This window comes from Trachemys scripta, chromosome 16 (genome assembly GCF_013100865.1).
Source record: "Trachemys scripta elegans isolate TJP31775 chromosome 16, CAS_Tse_1.0, whole genome shotgun sequence".
NCBI lineage: Eukaryota > Metazoa > Chordata > Testudines > Emydidae > Trachemys > Trachemys scripta.
The window spans coordinates 6,457,950-6,475,084 of NC_048313.1; the positions used below are offsets into that span (position 1 = coordinate 6,457,950).

Consider the following 17,135-nt stretch of genomic DNA (forward strand, 5'->3'; position numbering starts at 1 on the left):
GGCGCCGAGTCCGGGAAGTGCCAGGCCCAGCGGCGCCGGGGCCGGGAAGTGCCAGGCTCAGAGGCGCCGGGGCCCGGAAGTGCCAGGCTCAGAGGCGCCGAGGCCGGGAATTGCCAGGCCCAGAGGCGCCGAGTCCGGAAAGTGCCAGGCCCAGCGGCGCCGGGGCCGGGAAGTGCCAGGCCCAGCGGCGCCGGGGCCGGGAAGTGCCAGGCTCAGAGGCGCCGGGGCCGGGAAGTGCCAGGCCCAGAGGCGCCGGGGCCGGGAAGTGCCAGGCCCAGAGGCGCCGAGGCCGGGAAGTGCCAGGCCCAGAGGCGCCGGGGCCGGGAAGTGCCAGGCCCAGAGGCGCCGGGGCCGGGAAGTGCCAGGCCCAGAGGCGCCGGGGCCGGGAATTGCCAGGCCCAGAGGCGCCGGGGCCGGGAAGTGCCAGGCCTGTTGGTGCCGGGGCCGGGAAAGGCAAAGCCCAGATGCCAAACACGCCAAGGCACAAATTCAGCGCTGTCCCCACCCCCGGAGGCAGGGCTCCGATCCCCTCCCATCCTCCAGGGCGCAGCCGAGCCCAGCCGCTCCGAGCAGTGGAACCTGCTGGCAGTCGCGGGCTGGATCCGTCCTGCTGACAGGTGCGGCTGGGCTGGGTGGGAGCGATGGAAGGAGAGAGCCCAGGTGTGCGGTGGGAGAAGCGGTGTGGGGGGAGGGGGGACGAAGGCAGGGACAAAGGGTCCAGGGGAAGCGGGAACCGTCCTGCCCCACCCAACGAAGAGGGATCTCTGGGCTCAGGTGGCTGGAACAAGGGAATGAGAGAGGCGACTGGATCCTCGCTGAGAGGGGATAGAGAACCCAGGAGTCCTGGCTCCCAGCCCCCCCTGCTCTAACCACTAGACCCCACTCCCCTCCCAGAGCCAGAGAGAGAACTCCGGTGTCCTGGCTCCCAGCCCCTGGCCAGCCAAGGCAGCTTGTGTATCTCTCCCAGCGGCTGGCGAAGGATTAATAGGAAGGAAGAAATATCTGGGGTGGGAGTGGGGGGCAGAATTTGGCTCCCATCTGCTCCTTCTCATGCCCCCACCCCATTCCCAGCCCAGGTGGTACAGTCCCATAGGGGAGGTTGGAGGGAGAGAGAATCCAGCTACAAATAGACCCATACGACCTTCCACCCTCTCTGGGGGGGAGGGGAGTGGGGTCTAGTAGTTAGAGGGGGGGGCTGGGAGGCAGGACTCCTGGGTTCTCTCCCCGGCTCTGGGAGGGGAGTGGGGTCTAGTGGTTAGAGCAGGGGGGGCTGGGAGCCAGGACTCCTGGGTTCTCTCCCTGGCTCTGGGAGGAGAGGGGGGGTCTAGAGGTTAGAAGTGGGCACTGGGGGGTGATTCCCAGCTCTGGGGAGGGAGGGGGGGGGGCTGCTGAGGGGAGGGCTCAGTGCCTACCCGGGATTGTGTCAGGCTCGTCACGGACGCCAGCGTTTCTTTCACCCGGGAGGAATTTTCCTTATTTGCTTTTCATCTGATCTTATCTGAGGCTGAACAGGAAATTCCCCCCTGCCCTTCCCTCACCCACCCCAGCCTGGCCACGCACCGTCCCGCCCCCTGCCCCCAGGCCTGCTGGGGTCCAAAGGGGACGACGCCACAAAGAAGTCCAGCACCACATCGACCCCCAACCCTGCCCTTAACCTACAGGAGCTGGGCGGGGACCCCAGGGCTGGGCTGGCAGGGGGCTGCGGGTCGGCAGTGAGGGGCACCGGCAGGGCCGGGTTAGCAGGGGCTGCGGGTCGGCAGTGAGGGGCACCGGCAGGGTGGAGGGGAAAACAATGTTGCTCTGACTGTTCTTGCCTGGCCCGGTGTCGGCTGGCGGATCCGGGGTCAAGGGGCTGCGGGGCTTCGGCCCCCCCAGAAACTGAGTGACTCTGCTCCCCTCCCCCAACATACTGCTGGAGCTGGGGTCCCCTGGCCCCTCGGCTGGGCTGTTGGGAATGGGGGTCATTGGCCCTGGGAGAGCTTCTCCCATCTCCTCAAACCATCCCTCCCATTCCTCTCTTCACCCCACTCCACTCACCACCTGCCCCCCTGCTCCTTCTCTCCCCAGGCTGGGACCTCCTTCCCTCATCACTGCTGGGAGCCATGACTGCCCCGGACTCCTGGGTCCCCTTCCGGCTGGTCCTTCAGCTCAGCCTCTACCTGCTGACCATCATGACCCTCTCCACCTTCCTCCACCTAAGCAGCCGGTTCCCCTCCGCATGGCAGAGGCTCCCCTCCCCGAACACAACGAAGGGGTCCCCAGCTACGTCCCCCACCACAACGCCCCCAACAGAGCGGGGCATGTGGACCGTGAACTCCATCGGGCGCCTGGGGAACCAGATGGGGGAATACGCCACCCTCTACGCCCTGGCCAAGATGAACGGGCGCCAGGCCTACATCCTCCCGGAGATGCACCGGCAGCTGGCGTCGCTCTTCCACATCACCCTGCCCGTGGTCTCCAGCGACGTGGTCCGGAGCGTCCCGTGGAGGAATTACGGGCTCCACGACTGGATGTCGGAGGAGTACAGGCACATCAAGGGGAAATACGTCCGGCTGACGGGCTACCCCTGCTCCTGGACCTTCTACCACCACCTCCGGCAGGAGATCCTCCAGGAATTCTCCTTCCACGACCACATCAAGGAGGAGGCCAACCGGTACCTGGCCGGGCTGCGTGGGCAGCGCCAGAATGTGACCTACGTGGGCATCCACGTCCGGAGGGGGGATTACGTCCGGGTGATGCCACAGATCTGGAAGGGGGTGGTGGCGGACAAGGCCTACCTGGAGAAGGCCATGGGCTACTTCCGGGCCAAGTACCAGGAGCCGGTCTTTGTGGTGACCAGCAATGGGATGGAGTGGTGCCGGGAGAACATCAACGCCTCGCAGGGGGACGTGTATTTCTCAGGGGACGGGAAGGAGTCGTCGCCGGGGAGGGACTTTGCTCTCTTGGCCCATTGCAACCACACGATCATGACCATCGGGACCTTCGGCATTTGGGTCGGCTACCTGGTCGGTGGGGAGACTGTCTACTTGGCCAACTACACCCTGCCCGATTCCCCCTTCCTCCGGCTCTTCAAGCCTGAGGCCGCCTTCCTGCCCGAGTGGATTGGGATCAACGCCGATCTCTCCCCACTGCGGGGTGGGACATAGGGGCAGATAGGATCCAGCCTGCAGGCCACCAGCAGGATCCTCTGGGATAGTGGGCCAGCCCCCAGCTGGGGTAGGCGGTCCTGGGGAGTTTAGGGGGCATCAGCATGGACCTTGGTCAAGCATGGGGGGGAGGGGAGAATCAAGACAATGTGGGTTGGTTCTGCCAACCTTCTCCTAGGAGTCACCAAATGGGTCTATCATGAAGTTGAATGGTTAAAACTTGCTCCTCGGCCAGCTCTTTTAAAACTCTTGGCTGTAAGTTATTTGGACCTGCTGATTTTAAGATGTCTCACTTTGATAGCTGTTGTTCAGCCAACTCCTGACATAGGAGCAGAATGGAAAGAGCATTATCGTCACCATCTGATATGGCATCATCTGTTTTTTCCTCCCAAACACAAAACAAAAATATTTATTGAACAATTCTGCCTTTTCTGCATTATTGATAATTCTACCATTTCCATCTAAAATGGACCAATAGCATTGTCAGGATTCCTTTTGTTCCTAATATACATTAAAAAAACCCAGCCTCCTTATTGTCCTCAACACTGCAGGCCATAGAATGCTCTGTGTGTCCCTTTGCTTCCCTTATCAATTTTCTACCATCCCTATCTTCTGGTTTATATGCTGTCCATTTCCCCCATCCTTCCATTTGTTATTGCTGCTTTCACTTCCCCTCTAAACCAGGTCAGTCTGTGACCAGTATGGCCTTCCTCCTCAAGTATGGAATAGTGTCTATCTGGGCACCTAATCAGGTGTTTGGTAAACAATCCCCAATCAGTAGCCACATGGGTCTGATTAAATTCTTCCTCCAGGGTGCTTCGGTTCCTAATTCTTTTCAGCTTGGTGAAACTGACCCTTTGGAAAAAGCAGGGAAGGCTGGGCGCTAGGACTCCTGGGTTCTACCCCCGGCTGAGTGGGGCAGGTTCAGCAGGGCTCTGTAGGTGGGCACATTCTTGGGCTATAAACTGGCCCCAGTGTGTGCGTGGCACAGGACTGTAAAGCCAGAACTGCTAGGCAAAGGATGGGCTTTTACAAGCAACAATAAAATCGGAATCACAAGGCCCCGCCCTTCTGCCAGCACCCCACTGAATACTGCCCTTCCCTGTCTGCCAAGGAGAGAACCCAGGAGTCCTGGCTCCCGGCCCCCGCTCCCCCACTGTAAGCACTTGCTCTTGGGCCAGGAGGAATGGGGGGGGGCAGGTGGAGCCCAACCCTGGGGGGAATTTACCTCCACCCCCCATGGGATTGATACACAGTTCTGCAGCTGTGACCCATTAGCGCCCTCCTCCCACCTGGAAGAACCCAGGCGTCCGGTCTCCCTCTGCCTTGGCAGGGCCAACCCTGAGCCCCAAGGGCTTGGGGGCAGTGGGGGTGGCTGAATCTGGGGGGGGGAGCAGAGTGGGGGGGATCTCTCTGTCTATCACCAACACAAGCCGAGTGGGAGGTTTGGGGCCAGCCAGGCAGGAAGGCGAGCCCCCCTCCCCCCCCCCCGCCCGTTTGTAACGCCCAGGCTCTGTGGCTGCCATGGGCCCCATGCTGGAGCAGGGGAGGCCAGGGGAAGGGACACCGTCTCTAACCACTCAACCCAGCTGCCGAGCGGCGGCCAATCCACCCCGGCTGGGGGCCCCTCCTCCAGGTTTCGTGGCCTCTGCAAACTTGATCTGTGAGGCTTGAATATTTTCTTCCGCATCATTGACATGAACGAGCTCAGAGTCCAGAACCGACCCCTGCGGGACCCGCCCCCCGGAAACGCGCCCCCTCCCCGCCCCCGCTCGGGGGCGTCTTCATGTGCAGGTGCATTCTGAGACCTATCAGTTGGGCGGCTGTGACTCCATTTAACACGCTCATTTCCTAGCATGCCTGTTAATCAGTCACCAGCTCTCGCGCCTTGCCGACGTCGACAGATGTGACACCAACCCTGTGACCTTCCTCCACTGAACGTGCGACCACAGCGAAAGAGGCTAGCAAGTTAGTGTGACGGAGTCTAGTTTCCATAATCCCACACTGGTGAACGATGGTGCCCTCCTTTCATTCTTGATCAATCGAGTCCCGTATCAGCCGCCCCATTATCTTCCCTGGGATCGAGGTCAGGCTGACAGGCCCATAATTACTCGGGTCATCCCATTTACCCGTTTTAAAACTTGGCACAACGTGAGCTTTCTTCTGGACCTGCTGCAGGACAAAATCAACAATGCCATCAATTCCTTAGCCAGCTCTTTTCAAACTCTTCCATGCCTATCACTGCGCCCTGCTGATATTAAAATGACTCACTTTTGTAGCTGCTGTTTGACATCCACCTGAGCAACTAGTGGAATGGAAAGTGTATTATCATCATATGCTATGACAACGTCATCTGTTGTTTTCCCCAGACACAGAACTATTTATTGAAAAATTCTACCTTGTCTGTATTGAAAATTCTACCATTTCCATCTAAACGAGATCAATGCCATTCTCAGGATTCTTTTTTGTCCCTAATATACATTTAAAAAAAAACATGGTATGGTCTTTAACTCTGCTTGCCACAGATGTCTCCTTGTGTCCCTTTGCTTCCCTTATCAATTTTCTACAATCCCTAGTTTTTGATTTATATATTACTATCTACTGCCCCTTTCTTCCATTTGTTATTTATTATTTTTATAGCTGGCTTCCCTTCCTGGCTTTCCTTCACTTCACTTCTAATCCTGACTCACGGCTCCCCTGTTCTAACAGTTCAACCTAGGAACAAGATGGCCCTTTTGAGGAATCCTAGGAGAAAGTTGGCAGAAGGGAGCCAGGTTGTCTTGACCCCACCCCATGCCTGACCAACATCTACTCTGATACACCCTGAACTCTCCAGCGCCCTCTTCCCTCACTGATGGCTGGCCCCCTATCCCTGCGGGTCCTGTTGCTAGCCTGTGGGCTGGGTCTTTTCTGCCTCTGTGTCCCATTCAGCAGCGGGGAGAGATCGGTGTCAATCCCAATCCACTTGGGCAGGAAGGCTGCCGAAGGCTTGAAGAACCACTGCTGGGGGAATCGGGGAGCATGTAGTTGGCCAAATAGATGGTCTCCCCCCCCCCCAGCCAAGTAGCTGGCCCAGATACCGAAGCTCCAGATGGTCATGATCGTGTGGTTGCAATGGACCAAGAGAGCGAAACACCTCCCCGGTGACGACCCTTCCTGTCCCCCGAGAAATACACGTCCCCCCACGAGGCGTCGATGTTCTCCCGGCACCACTCCATCCCGTTGCTGGTCACCACGAAGACCGGCTCCTGGTACTTGGCCCAGAAGTAGCCCATGGCCTTCTCCAGGTTGGCCTTGTCCGCCACCACCCGCTTCCAGACCTGGGGCATCACCTGGACATAATCCTTCCTCCGGATGTGGACGCCCACGTAGGTCACGTTCCGGCGCTGCCCGCGCAGCCCGGCCAGGTACCGGTTGGCCTCCTCCTTGATGTGGTCGTGGAAGGAGAATTCCTGGAGGATCTCCTGCCGGAGGTGGTGGTAGAAGGTCCAGGAGCAGGGGTAGCCCGTCAGCCGGATGTATTTCCCCTCGATGTGCCTGTACTCCTCTGACATCCAATTGTGGAGCTCATAGTCCTTCCACGGGATGCTCTGGACCATGTCGCCGGGGAGCACGGGCAGGGTGATGCGGAAGAGCGACGCCAGCTGCTGGTGCATCTCCGGGAGGATGTAGGCCTGGCGCCCGTTCATCTTGGCCAGGGCGTAGAGGGTGGCGTATTCCCCCATCTGGTTCCCCAGGCGCCCAGCGGAGTTCACAGTCCACATGCCCTGCTCCATGGTGGGGGTGTGGTGTGGGGCAGGATGGGAGACATGGCTGGGGGGGGGGGCCCATGGCATTGAAGGAGGGGTGCCTGCGACCTTGGGCAGGGAACCAGACCCTCCAGTGGAGGAATATGGAAAGGGTCATGATGGCCAGCAGGAAGATGGAGAGCCAGAGGGGCGACCAGAAGAGGACCCAGGAGCCCAGGGCTGTCATGGCCGAGGTGAGGGAAGGAGATTTCAGCCTGGGGAGAGATGGGGTGGGGAGAAGCAGGGGACGAGCACAGGAGGGGTCTTCCAGGCCCGAGTCCTGCTGTTCCCAGGGTCCCAACTCAGCTGCCTCTGTGTCCCCCGATCCCAGCTCTGCCGGTGCCCCTCACTCCCGACCTGCAGCCCCCTCCTAGCCCAGCCCTGGGCCCCCCCAGCTCTGCAGGTGCCCCTCACTCCCGACCCGCAGCCCCCTGCTAGCCCAGCCCTGGCCCCCCCCAGCTCTGCCGGTGCCCCTCACTCCCGACCCGCAGCCCCCTGCTAGCCCTGCCCTGCCCCCCCCCCAGCCCTGCCGGTGCCCCTCACTCCTGACCCTCAGCCCCCTGCTAGCCCCGCCCTGGCCCCCCCCAGCCCTGCCGGTGCCCCTCACTCCCAACCCGCAGCCCCCTCCTAACCTAGCCCTGGGCCCCCCCAGCTCTGCCAGTGCCCCTCACTCCCGACCCGCAGCCCCCTGCCAGACCAGCCCTGGGCTCCCCCCAGCCCTGCCAGTGCCCCTCACTCCCAACCCGCAGCCCCTGCCAGCCCCGCCCTGGGTTAGTGCAGGAGCTGGAGTTCAAGGCCGAGGGGGCAATTTCCATTTCCTTTACGGATCAAAGCAGAGGAAAAGCAAACCCTAAAAATTCCTCCTTGGAGCCAGGGCAATCACTGGGGGGCCAGATGACCCTGTCAAGGGTTGGGCGAGTCCCAGCCCTGCTGCTCCCACCACTAGACCCCACTCCCCTCCCAGAGCCAGGGGGAGAACCCACGAGCCCTGTCTCCCTTCCCGCCCCACTCTAACCACTAGACCCCGCTCCCCTCCCGGAGCCGGGGGGAGAATCCAGGAGTCCTGACTCCCAGCAGGCTAGTGTCTCTATCTCGTCCCTTCCAGCTAGCATAAGAGTCTGGTCAGAAACAGGCCTTGAACAGCCCACCTAGGGGAGGAAAAGGGTCGTGGGGGTCGATCACAGGGGCTGAGAGCCAGGACTCCTGGGTTCTCTCCCTGGCTCTGGGAGGGAGTGGGGGCTAGTGATTACAGCAGCCTGCCCCCCCCAGATTAGGGTTCATTCCCGGGACACGGAGGGGGCAGGAGGGTCCCCAGTGCCCCGTCTCCCCCACCCCTGGGTGCTTCCCAGCCGCCCGCCAGGCCACACCTGGCCCCAGGAAGGAGCCAGCCCCGGGAGGCCAGCGGCTTGCACGGGTCCGGACTGAGGCGGCTGGCGGTGGCTGCAACCGGGCTGGGCGGGAGGGGACCCGCCTCAGGCTGGGGAGGGCCTGTGAGTCCCTGCCCCGGGGGGGGGACTGGGGAGAGGCCGGATGGGACCGGGTGCCAGGGATTGGCTCCAAGCCTCTGCACTGCCGCCAGTGTCCCTACTTATGTGAAACCCAGTGCCCCCCAGCACAGCACTGGGGCAGCCCCGACTGCCAGGGGAGAGCGCCCCCTGCTGGAGCTTGGGAGCTCTGCAGGACAGGGACAACAGCCGGCTCCTGCAGTCCCCCCCCCCACACTAGAACCCAGGCGTCCTGGCTCCCCCCACTGGCTCTCGGGACAGACACAGTCGCTTTTAAAAAAATCTTTATTCCAACCATGTTTTTTTCCCGTAAAAAGGGGATTTTCTCCCCCCCCCACCCCCCCCCCCCCACCACCACCCCCCCCAGCTGAGCCCCCCCCCCTCCCGCAAGGCCCCACCCCCAGAGGGGGGCTGGGAACCCCCTCAGACCCCACCCTCCCTTCCCCAGAGCTTTTCACCCTGTGCCCCTAGCACCAATCCACCCCCCCCATCCTGGGTCAGCTGTGGGGGTAGCCCAGGGGGGTGCAGGTGAGTCACCCCACGTTTCCAGTCCCCACCCCTCCTCCAGCACAGAGCCCCCCCGCCCCGGAGATACAGGTATAACAGTGTTAGCGCCCCCCCCCCCACGCGGAAGAACCCAGGCGTCCGGCCACCCTCTGCCTTGGCAGGGCCAACCCTGAGCCCCAAGGGGGTTGTGGGCAGCAGGGGCGGCTGAACTGAAGGCGGGGGAATCTATCACCAACACAAGCCCGGGCTCTGCAGACCCCATGGGGGGGGGGGCAGGGAAAGGGGGCGCTGCACCCTGGCAGGGGGTGGGGTTGCCTGGATGCTTCAGAAATGGCTTCGCCTCCCTCCCCCAGTGAGGTAGGTAAGTGTGAAACCCATTTTTCAGATGGGGAAACTGAGGCACAGAGGTGACGTGACTGGACCCAGGAGTCCTGCCTCCCCCCCCCCCCCCCCCCTTTCCCCTCACACGCCACTCCATTCCCACAACTGCAGACTGAACCCGGGAGTCCTGGCTCTCAGCCCTTCCCCCTCAATCACTAGACCCCACTCCCCTCCCACAGCTGGGGCCAGAACCCAGGAGTCCTGGCTCCCCCATCCCCATCATCTACTGACCCCACTATCCTTTGGACCCAGCTCCCGGCCCCTCACTACAGAGAACCCTAAACACTACGTCATGCACCAACCAGGGTGGGGGGCGTTCAGAAGCCCCCTTTAACCAGCCTGGGGTCGCTCCCCCCCCCCAAGCCAGTCAGGGAGCAAGGAACAACAAAGACTGAGAATCAAGGGGTCCAAGAGCCAGGGCATGTTAGAAATTAATCCCTTCAGGCCCCCCCCCAGATCAGCCCCCAGGCTCAAAATTCACCAGCTGGTCCTCAGGGACGAAAACTGATACAATCGCAAACCATCAATGGGGTCAGGCCAGGCCCCTTTTTCTGGGGGGCTGTGGGGGAGCTGCCTGGGCCTCCCCCAATGGGGGAAAGGTTTTTTTTATCAAACACAATTCTCCCCTCACCCCCTGACTCCAGCAGCTGGGGATCTGAGGGAGAAAAAAACGCAGAACTAGCACCAGAGACGGGAGAACTGGCCCTTCCAATCTAAACGCAAGGGACACCTCTGAGGTGAGAGCTGGGGGATCAAACCGACTCCCTAATCAGATCAAGTAACAAACTCACCACCCTGTACAGCCCAGGGGGGGAACCCAGGCGTCCTGGGCCAGGCAGCATCCGAACGCCACCCTGTGCCCCTGCCGCGGGGCTGGCCTGCAAAGGGCTAAGGATGCTGGGGAGACAGGGGCCGTGGGATTTGGAGGTGCCCTGTGTGCAGCCCCCCAGCTATAGGGGGTGCACGGGGATGCCAGGCTGTGAGCTGGTGCCCCTCCCCTGGGTATCTGGCCCAGGCCCCACCAAAAGCCTTAGCCAAGGTCTGGGTGTTGTACACGGCCGGTGGCAGGACGGGGACAGACCTGTGCCCCACAGCCTGGGGAGCAGGTGGGGGGGCAGTGCCCCCCATCCTGAAGTCGAGCCAGTGCCCACTCTGGGGCCAGACCTGGGCTAGTGCCCCCTAGAGGGGAAAGGCCCCACGGCCCAGCAGCCTGTTTGCATCCACGCCCCTTATCAGGCCTGGGGTCTCCTGTCAAACTGACTATAAATAACCCCCAAGGGTTCCGGTTAAACCCGTCGCCAGCAGACCCCCGGGCCCCCTGGCGTGGGAGGAGCTCCGGGAAAGCTCTGTCCAATGGGGTAGGTGGGCGGCGGCTCAGTGCAATCCCGTTGGGCGGGGGGGGGGGGTGGTCAGCCCGGTGAGGAGGGAGCTGGGCCCCTCCACCTCAGGCCGACTCCTCGCCGGAGGCCACGTCGAGGTCGATAGAGCCGTGGCTCACCACCAGCCGCAGGCGTTTCGGGGGGGCGAAGGGGTGAAAGGTCACTGTCCGTTTGGGCTCCTCCTGCTCCGCCCGACGCGGCCTCACTGGCTCCAGGCGGACGTGGGCGTAGAGGGAGAGCTTGGGGTCGTCACTGCCTGGGGGCGCCTTGCTGGGTGGCCGCCGGCGGCTCAGGGTGGGGGGACGGGGCCTGGCGGGGGGCGGGGCCTTGGCCTGCTGCCGGGCCATACTCCTGGTCCGACAGACCAGCTGGCTGGGGGGCTGAGGAGCAGGGGCCCGGAGCTCCAGATCTCCACCAGGGGGCCCCGTGTCCCCGGCCCGGAGCTCCAGAGCTCCACCAGGGGGCCCCGAGTCCCCGGCCCGGAGCTGTGTCCCCCTAGCGCACAGCTCCAGATCTCCACCAGGGGGCCTCGAGTCCCCGGCCCGGAGCTGTGTGTCCCTAGCGCACAGCTTCAGAGCTCCACTAGGGGGCCCCGTGACCCCAGCCCGGAGCTCCAGAACTCCACCCGAGGGCCTTGCGCACGGCCGAGTCTCTTCCAGGCCCTGTCTGGGGCAGCTCCCGGCGGCTCTGACCCCGTGCAGCTCCCCAGCCAGGGGGGATTCCGCCCCAGAGCCCTGCCCGGCCAGTCCCCTTGGCAGCCTGCCCCCCAGCTCCATGTGGGTCGGGCCGGGCGGCGTGGGCCGCGGGGCACCCAGGCCGGCGGTCGTGCAGCAGCTGTCGTCCCGCTGCGCCCGGCGGCGTCTGCGCAGGGAGCGACGGAGGACGACGGTGCCCGCTGGCGCAGGACCCGGCTGCCCGGCCCTGGGGCGCCACCACGGCAGGGTGACCCAGAGCGGCTTCCGCAGTCGACAGCCGGCTCCCCCCGCGGCCCGGCAGGCCACACAGTCGTGCAGGGAGATCCGCAGGTCCTTCACCAGGCCGGCGCCCAGAGCCGCGAGAGAGGAGGCCGGCCCATGGCACAGAGCTTGGAGCCGGGAAGCTGCAAGAGGACAGAGAAACGGACGTCAGTCAAAGGCGCCGGGACGCGGCCCTTCTGGCTGGCATGTGCGTATCCAGGGCCCTCTTGCCCGGCACTGGGATACAGTCCCCCTCCCGCCGAGCTCCCCCAGGCCGGGGCTCCTACCGCGGTCACGCTCCCTCCTGCGCCGGGCCCTGCGCCGCCGCCTCATGCTCTGTTGCTGCACCTGTTTGGAGACCCGCCCCTTCCAGCGCTGCAGCCGCCCGTCCGTCTCCCGGAGCAGGTATTTCTTCTGGGCTGAGGTAGATTGCAAGGGGTCCTTCTTCCGCAGCCGGAAGGCACCTTCCCCCTTCCTGAGGGAACAGAGACCTTGCAGACTGGAACCCAGGAGTCCTGGCTCCCAGCCCCCTGCTCTAGCCACTAGACCCCACTCCCCTCCCAGAGCTGGGACAGAACCCAGGAGTCCTGGCTCCCATCCCCCACCGCTCTCCCCACTAGACCCCACTCCCCTCCCAGAGCCGGGACAGAACCCAGGAATCCTGGCTCCCAGCCTCCACCGCTCTCCCCACTAGACCCCACTCCCCTCCCAGAGCCGGGACAGAACCCAGGAGTCCTGGCTCCCACCAGGCCCCACTCCCATTTCAGAGCCAGGGATAGAACCCAGGAATCCAGGCTCCCAGCTCCCGTCGCTCTCCCCACTAGACCCCATTCCCCTCCCAGAGCCGGGACAGAACCCAGGAGTCCTGGCTCCCAGCTCCCCAGCCCCCCCACCTCTCACAGGTGCGGCATTCGCACAGCTCGTTGTTCTCCCCGAAGAAGCCGTCGCCATAGAAGCAGGTGATCTCGTCCTCCGGCTCGATGTCCCTGAGAACCTTGACGCAGGCCGTGTTCCCCTCCGTCGGGACGAACTGAGGGGACAGGGGGTGTCAGCCAGGGCCCCGCTGGGAGACGGGGCGCAGACACGCCCACGGGATGGGGGGGGGGGGTGTTCCTCCCTGGCCATGAGGAGTGCACAGCGCCTGTCAGCGCAACCCCCCCACAGCATTGCTGATCTCCCCCGATGCCCCCAGCGGCTCCTAGCAGGGGTCTCAAAGTCCTTGGCTAATCTATCCTAAGCCCCAATTTACAGAGGGGCGGGCACTTCCCCTTGCACCTTCCTTCCCCGGGGTCTCACATTCAGTGGGGGAGAGCCCAGGGGTCCTGGCTCCCAGCGCCTCCTGCTCTGATCCACTAGACCCCACTCCCCTCCCAGAGCCGGGGAGAGAACCCAGGAGTCCTGGCTCCCAGTTTCCCCATGTTCTAACCCGTGATTTTCTGCAGCCCGCGAGCCCCTTGCAACCCCCCCGCCCTCCCCCAGCGTTTACCAGACCGGCTCTGGCCGGACGTGCACCGGGAGCAGGGCAGGGTCCCTGCCTGCCCTGCCCCGCGCTGCTCCCGGAAGAGGCTGGACGTGGGGAAGGAGGGGCAGAGGGGCTGTGTGTGGTTGTCGCTTCAGGCAGCGCCCCCAGCAGCTCCCATTGGCCGGGAACAGGGAACCGCGGCCAATGGGAGCTGCTGGATGCGGTGCCTCAAGCAACAGAAACACAGAGCCCCTCTGCCCCCCTTTCCCCACGTTGCAGCCTCTTGTGGGGGCAGGGCAGACAGGCAGGGAGCCTGCCCTGCCCCCGGTACGCGCCGGCCCAGATCCTGCCCCCCGAACCTCTCCTGCAGCTGAACCCCCTGCCCTGAGCCCCCTGCCGCACCCCTCACCCCTCCTGCACCCCACACCCCAACTCCCTGCCTTGAGCCCCCACCACACGCCACACCCCTTCTGCACCCCCTGGGGGCAGGGAGGGGGCAGAGTTGGGGTGGGGATTTCGAGGAAGGGGTTGGAACGGGGGCAGGGAAGGGGTGGGAAGAGGCGGGGCAGGGGCGGGGCCTCATGGAAGGGGTGGAGTGGGAGCGAAGCCGAGGACAGCGGGGGGGGGGGGGGGGGGGCGGTGAGTAATGCGGCCCTCGGGCCAATGTACTAGTCCTCATGGTCATTTGAGTTTGAGACCCCTGCTCTAACCACTATACCCCACTCCCCTCCCGGAGCCAGGACGGACCACCAGGCAGCCGGCCTTACCTTGCAGTTCGGCCTGCAGTCTGGCGGGTTCCATGGGGGGACAAGAGGAGACACAAGAGAGAGAAGCCAGAGAAGAGGGTCAGACCCCTACGACTCCCCCACGCTCAGAGCAGATCCCCACAGAGCCCCCAACACCCTGGGGCGAGATAACCACAGGCTGCTGCTACAGAGAGCGGCTGAAGCCAGAAGGGGTGGTATACGTCCTGCCCCTCTAGGGGGCGCCGCCTCTCACCCAGCCCCAGGGCAGAGACTGGGACATGGGGCCTGTCCCCTCTAGGGGGCGCCGGCTCCCATCTGGCCCTAGGGCAGGGACTGGCTGGCTCAGGGAATGGGGTGCGGGGCCTGTCCCCTCTAGGGGACACCGGCTCCCACCCAGCCCTGGCCAGCACCTAGAAGGTGGAGAACAGACTCACCCTGCCAGTGTCAGAGCAGGGACTCTGTGACCCTCACAGCACCGAGATCAAGGGGGGGGGGGGGGGGGGGCAGGGAGACAGATCCCACCTCTGCCCCCCAGACGGGACCCTGCGCCGAGGCTAGTGTCCGTGCAGATCTCAACGAGAACACGGGGCTGCAGGTCGGGAGCAGGGGGCCCGGCCGGGCCGGGGAGGACCCCAGGGCTGGGCTGGCTGGGTTGGGAGTGGGGGGCCCAGCCGGGCGAGGAGCCCAGGGCTGGCCTGGCCAGGTTGGGAGCGGGGGGGCCCGGCCGGGCTGGGGGAGGAGCCCCCCCGCACCGTGGTTGATGAAGGCGGCGGGGCCCAGCCAGAGCTGGGCGCATTGCTTGCGCGTGGAATACATGATGCTGAAGTCGTTCTCCCCGGCCCGCAGCAGGCTCTCGTCCGCCTCCGTCAGCTCCGCGATGCAGCCCACCAGCAGCTCCAGCTTGTCGTTCTTCCCCCTGCCGGGCATTGGGGGACGAGTCAGGGGGGCTGCCCAGCCTTCCGCACGGCCCCCACGCCGGGCGCTACGGGCTCGGGCGCCGGGGCTGCTCAGACGGGGACCCCTCTGGGGTGGGGCACGGGGGCTGGGTATACGGGGACCCCTTGCCCTGCCATGGCCATTCTGGGGTGGGGCGCGGGGGTTGGTTATTCGGGGACACCTCGTCCGGCGCTGGGACGTGGCCCCTCTGGGGTGCATGCGGGGGCTGGTTATTCAGGGACCCCTTGCCCTGCCGTGGCCATTCTGGGGTGGGGAAGGGGGCTGGTTATTTGGGGACCCCTCGCGCATGGGGGTGGGGTGAGTTGAGGACCCCGTACCAGGACTTTGTGGACACCACCTGGGCGCCGTTGGTCTCCAGGGAGTACCGGCTACACGGCTGGATCGCGAAGCCGCTCTCTGGAAGGAAGATGCGGAGGTAGCGGAGTATCTGGGGAGAGAGGATTCGAGAGGAACCATGAACCAGGGTGAGAACCCAGGAGTCCTGGCTCCCAGCTCCCCCGCCCTGCTCTAACCACTGGCCCCCACCCCGAGCCAGGACAGGACCCGGGACTCACGTGGGTTTTGAGCGCCGTCTCCTGCTGGCGGCTGCGGCTCTTGAAGTAGGGGCCGGCCCATTCGCCCAACAGGAGGGCGCGGTAGGCGGCGTCCAGGTCCCGGCGCCGGCGAAACGCTTCCACCGCCTCCCGCAGGTGGTGCTGCCTCCGGATGGCGGGGAGCGGACTGGGGGGAGGGAGAGAACTAGGGTGCTACAGAGTCCTGACCATGGTCCCCACACCCCACCCCAGTGCCCCTCACTCCCGACCCACAGTCCCCTCCTAGCCCAGCCCTGCCCCCTCCAGCCCTGCTGGTGCCCCTCACTCCCGACCCGCAGCCCCTGCTAGCCCAGCCCTGGGCCCCTCACTCCCGCCCCACAGCCCCGCCCTGACCTGACGTTCATCTTGTGGGTCTTGAAGCCCAGGTAGGAGTCGAGCACCAGGCTGGTGGCCAGGTCGTCATTCTCACACAGCTCCTTCGCCGTCACCCGCGTGGAGCCCATGGTCCGGCCAGACGCATGCTGCTGGCCGCTGCGCGAGAGGAGGGGCGTGAGACAGCCGGACAGGCCCAGCCCCGGGGCCCCACCCCTGGGGGATCCTCGGCATCTCGGCCCCACCCAATTCCGGCAGCGTATGGCAGAGGTGGGGCAGGGCCGCGGCCCCTCTGGGGTGGGGCGAGGGGACTGGGTATCCAGGGACCCCTCACCTCCTCTGCTCCTTGCAGCCCAGCGCCCGCCAGCAGAGAGCCCCCCTATCCCGCAGCCCAGCACCCCCTGTTCCCTCACACCGCCCCGGGGGTCACCGCTCCGGCTCGCACAGCCCCGGCCCCCCGCCCCGGGGGTTCCCCTTCAGCAGGGACCAGGAATGGGACAAAAACAACAGCAAGCGAGGAAACGCCCCCCCGGCCTCGGGCAGCGGCTCATTACTAGTTCCCCCAGAGCCCCCCCCACCCCGAGCCAGGGAGAGAACCCAGGAGTCCGGGCTCCCAGTGCCCCCTCCCCCCACCAGAGCCAGGGAGAGAACCCAGGAGTCCTGGCCTCCAGCCCCTGGACCCCCCTCCCCCCACCAGAGCCAGGGAGAGAACCCAGGAGTCCTGGCCTCCAGCCCCTGGACCCCCCTCCCACCAGAGCCAGGGAGAGAACCCAGGAGTCCTGGCCTCCAGCCCCTGGACCCCCCTCCCACCAGAGCCAGGGAGAGAACCCAGGAGTCCTGGCCTCCAGCCCCTGGACCCCGCTCCCACCAGAGCCAGGGAGAGAACCCAGGAGTCCAGGCTCCCAGCCCCCCCGCTCCCCTCCCAAAGCTGGCAGAGAACCCAGGAGTCCGGGATCCCACCCCCTGTCTCAGGTCATCTCCCTACACTGCGCCCTGGGCCCCCGCCCCCGACCTGCAGCTGGACACAGACTTTAACAGCCCGGCTGGCGGCGGGGGGGGAGAAACCCGGGGGGGGGGCGCCATGGCCCGGCCGCCGNCCCACCCCCTGTCTCAGGTCATCTCCCTACACTGCGCCCTGGGCCCCCGCCCCCGACCTGCAGCTGGACACAGACTTTAACAGCCCGGCTGGCGGCGGGGGGGGAGAAACCCGGGGGGGGGGCGCCATGGCCCGGCCGCCGGGACTCCTGGGTTCTCTCCCGGGCTCTGGGCCCCGCGTTGTTACCGCTCCGTGCCTCAGTTTCCCCGCTGTGGCCCGGGACGGGGAGGGGGTTTCCCGGCCCCACCCGCCCCCGCTGCCCGCACGGCGTGGGGGGAGCAGCACCCGTGGGGGGGGGGGGGGGGGG

At 64.9% G+C, this 17,135-nt stretch overlaps 2 protein-coding genes and 1 pseudogene across 3 annotated transcripts in view; 1 reads left to right on the forward strand and 2 right to left on the reverse strand.

Moving 5' to 3' along the window:
• The first annotated feature begins 2,070 nt into the window (after nt 1-2,070).
• Nucleotides 2,071-3,541, forward strand: LOC117888709 (galactoside 2-alpha-L-fucosyltransferase 2-like). The gene has a single exon (XM_034792346.1). The coding sequence runs from the start codon at nt 2,103-2,105 to the stop codon at nt 3,144-3,146; it is 1,044 nt and encodes a 347-aa protein (XP_034648237.1). The 5' UTR covers nt 2,071-2,102; the 3' UTR covers nt 3,147-3,541.
• Nucleotides 3,542-5,656: 2,115 nt separating this feature from the next.
• Nucleotides 5,657-7,121, reverse strand: LOC117888764 (annotated as a pseudogene).
• Nucleotides 7,122-8,879: 1,758 nt separating this feature from the next.
• Nucleotides 8,880-17,135, reverse strand: part of LOC117888425 (histone-lysine N-methyltransferase KMT5C-like) — an 8,559-nt gene continuing 303 nt past the window's right edge. Inside the window, exons 2-10 of one of the 2 annotated variants that reach the window (XM_034791785.1) lie at nt 15,754-15,891; nt 15,382-15,547; nt 15,145-15,254; nt 14,623-14,786; nt 13,892-13,911; nt 12,556-12,692; nt 11,950-12,137; nt 11,261-11,805; nt 8,880-11,197 (exon numbers count right to left, since the gene is read on the reverse strand). In XM_034791785.1, the coding sequence (XP_034647676.1) occupies nt 10,772-11,197; nt 11,261-11,805; nt 11,950-12,137; nt 12,556-12,692; nt 13,892-13,911; nt 14,623-14,786; nt 15,145-15,254; nt 15,382-15,547; nt 15,754-15,863 (1,866 nt within the window). In that variant the 5' untranslated portion in view covers nt 15,864-15,891 and the 3' untranslated portion in view covers nt 8,880-10,771. Of the gene's footprint in view, nt 11,806-11,949; nt 12,138-12,555; nt 12,693-13,891; nt 13,912-14,622; nt 14,787-15,144; nt 15,255-15,381; nt 15,548-15,753; nt 15,892-17,135 lie in introns of both variants that reach the window. The other variant, XM_034791784.1, reaches the window with a different exon arrangement.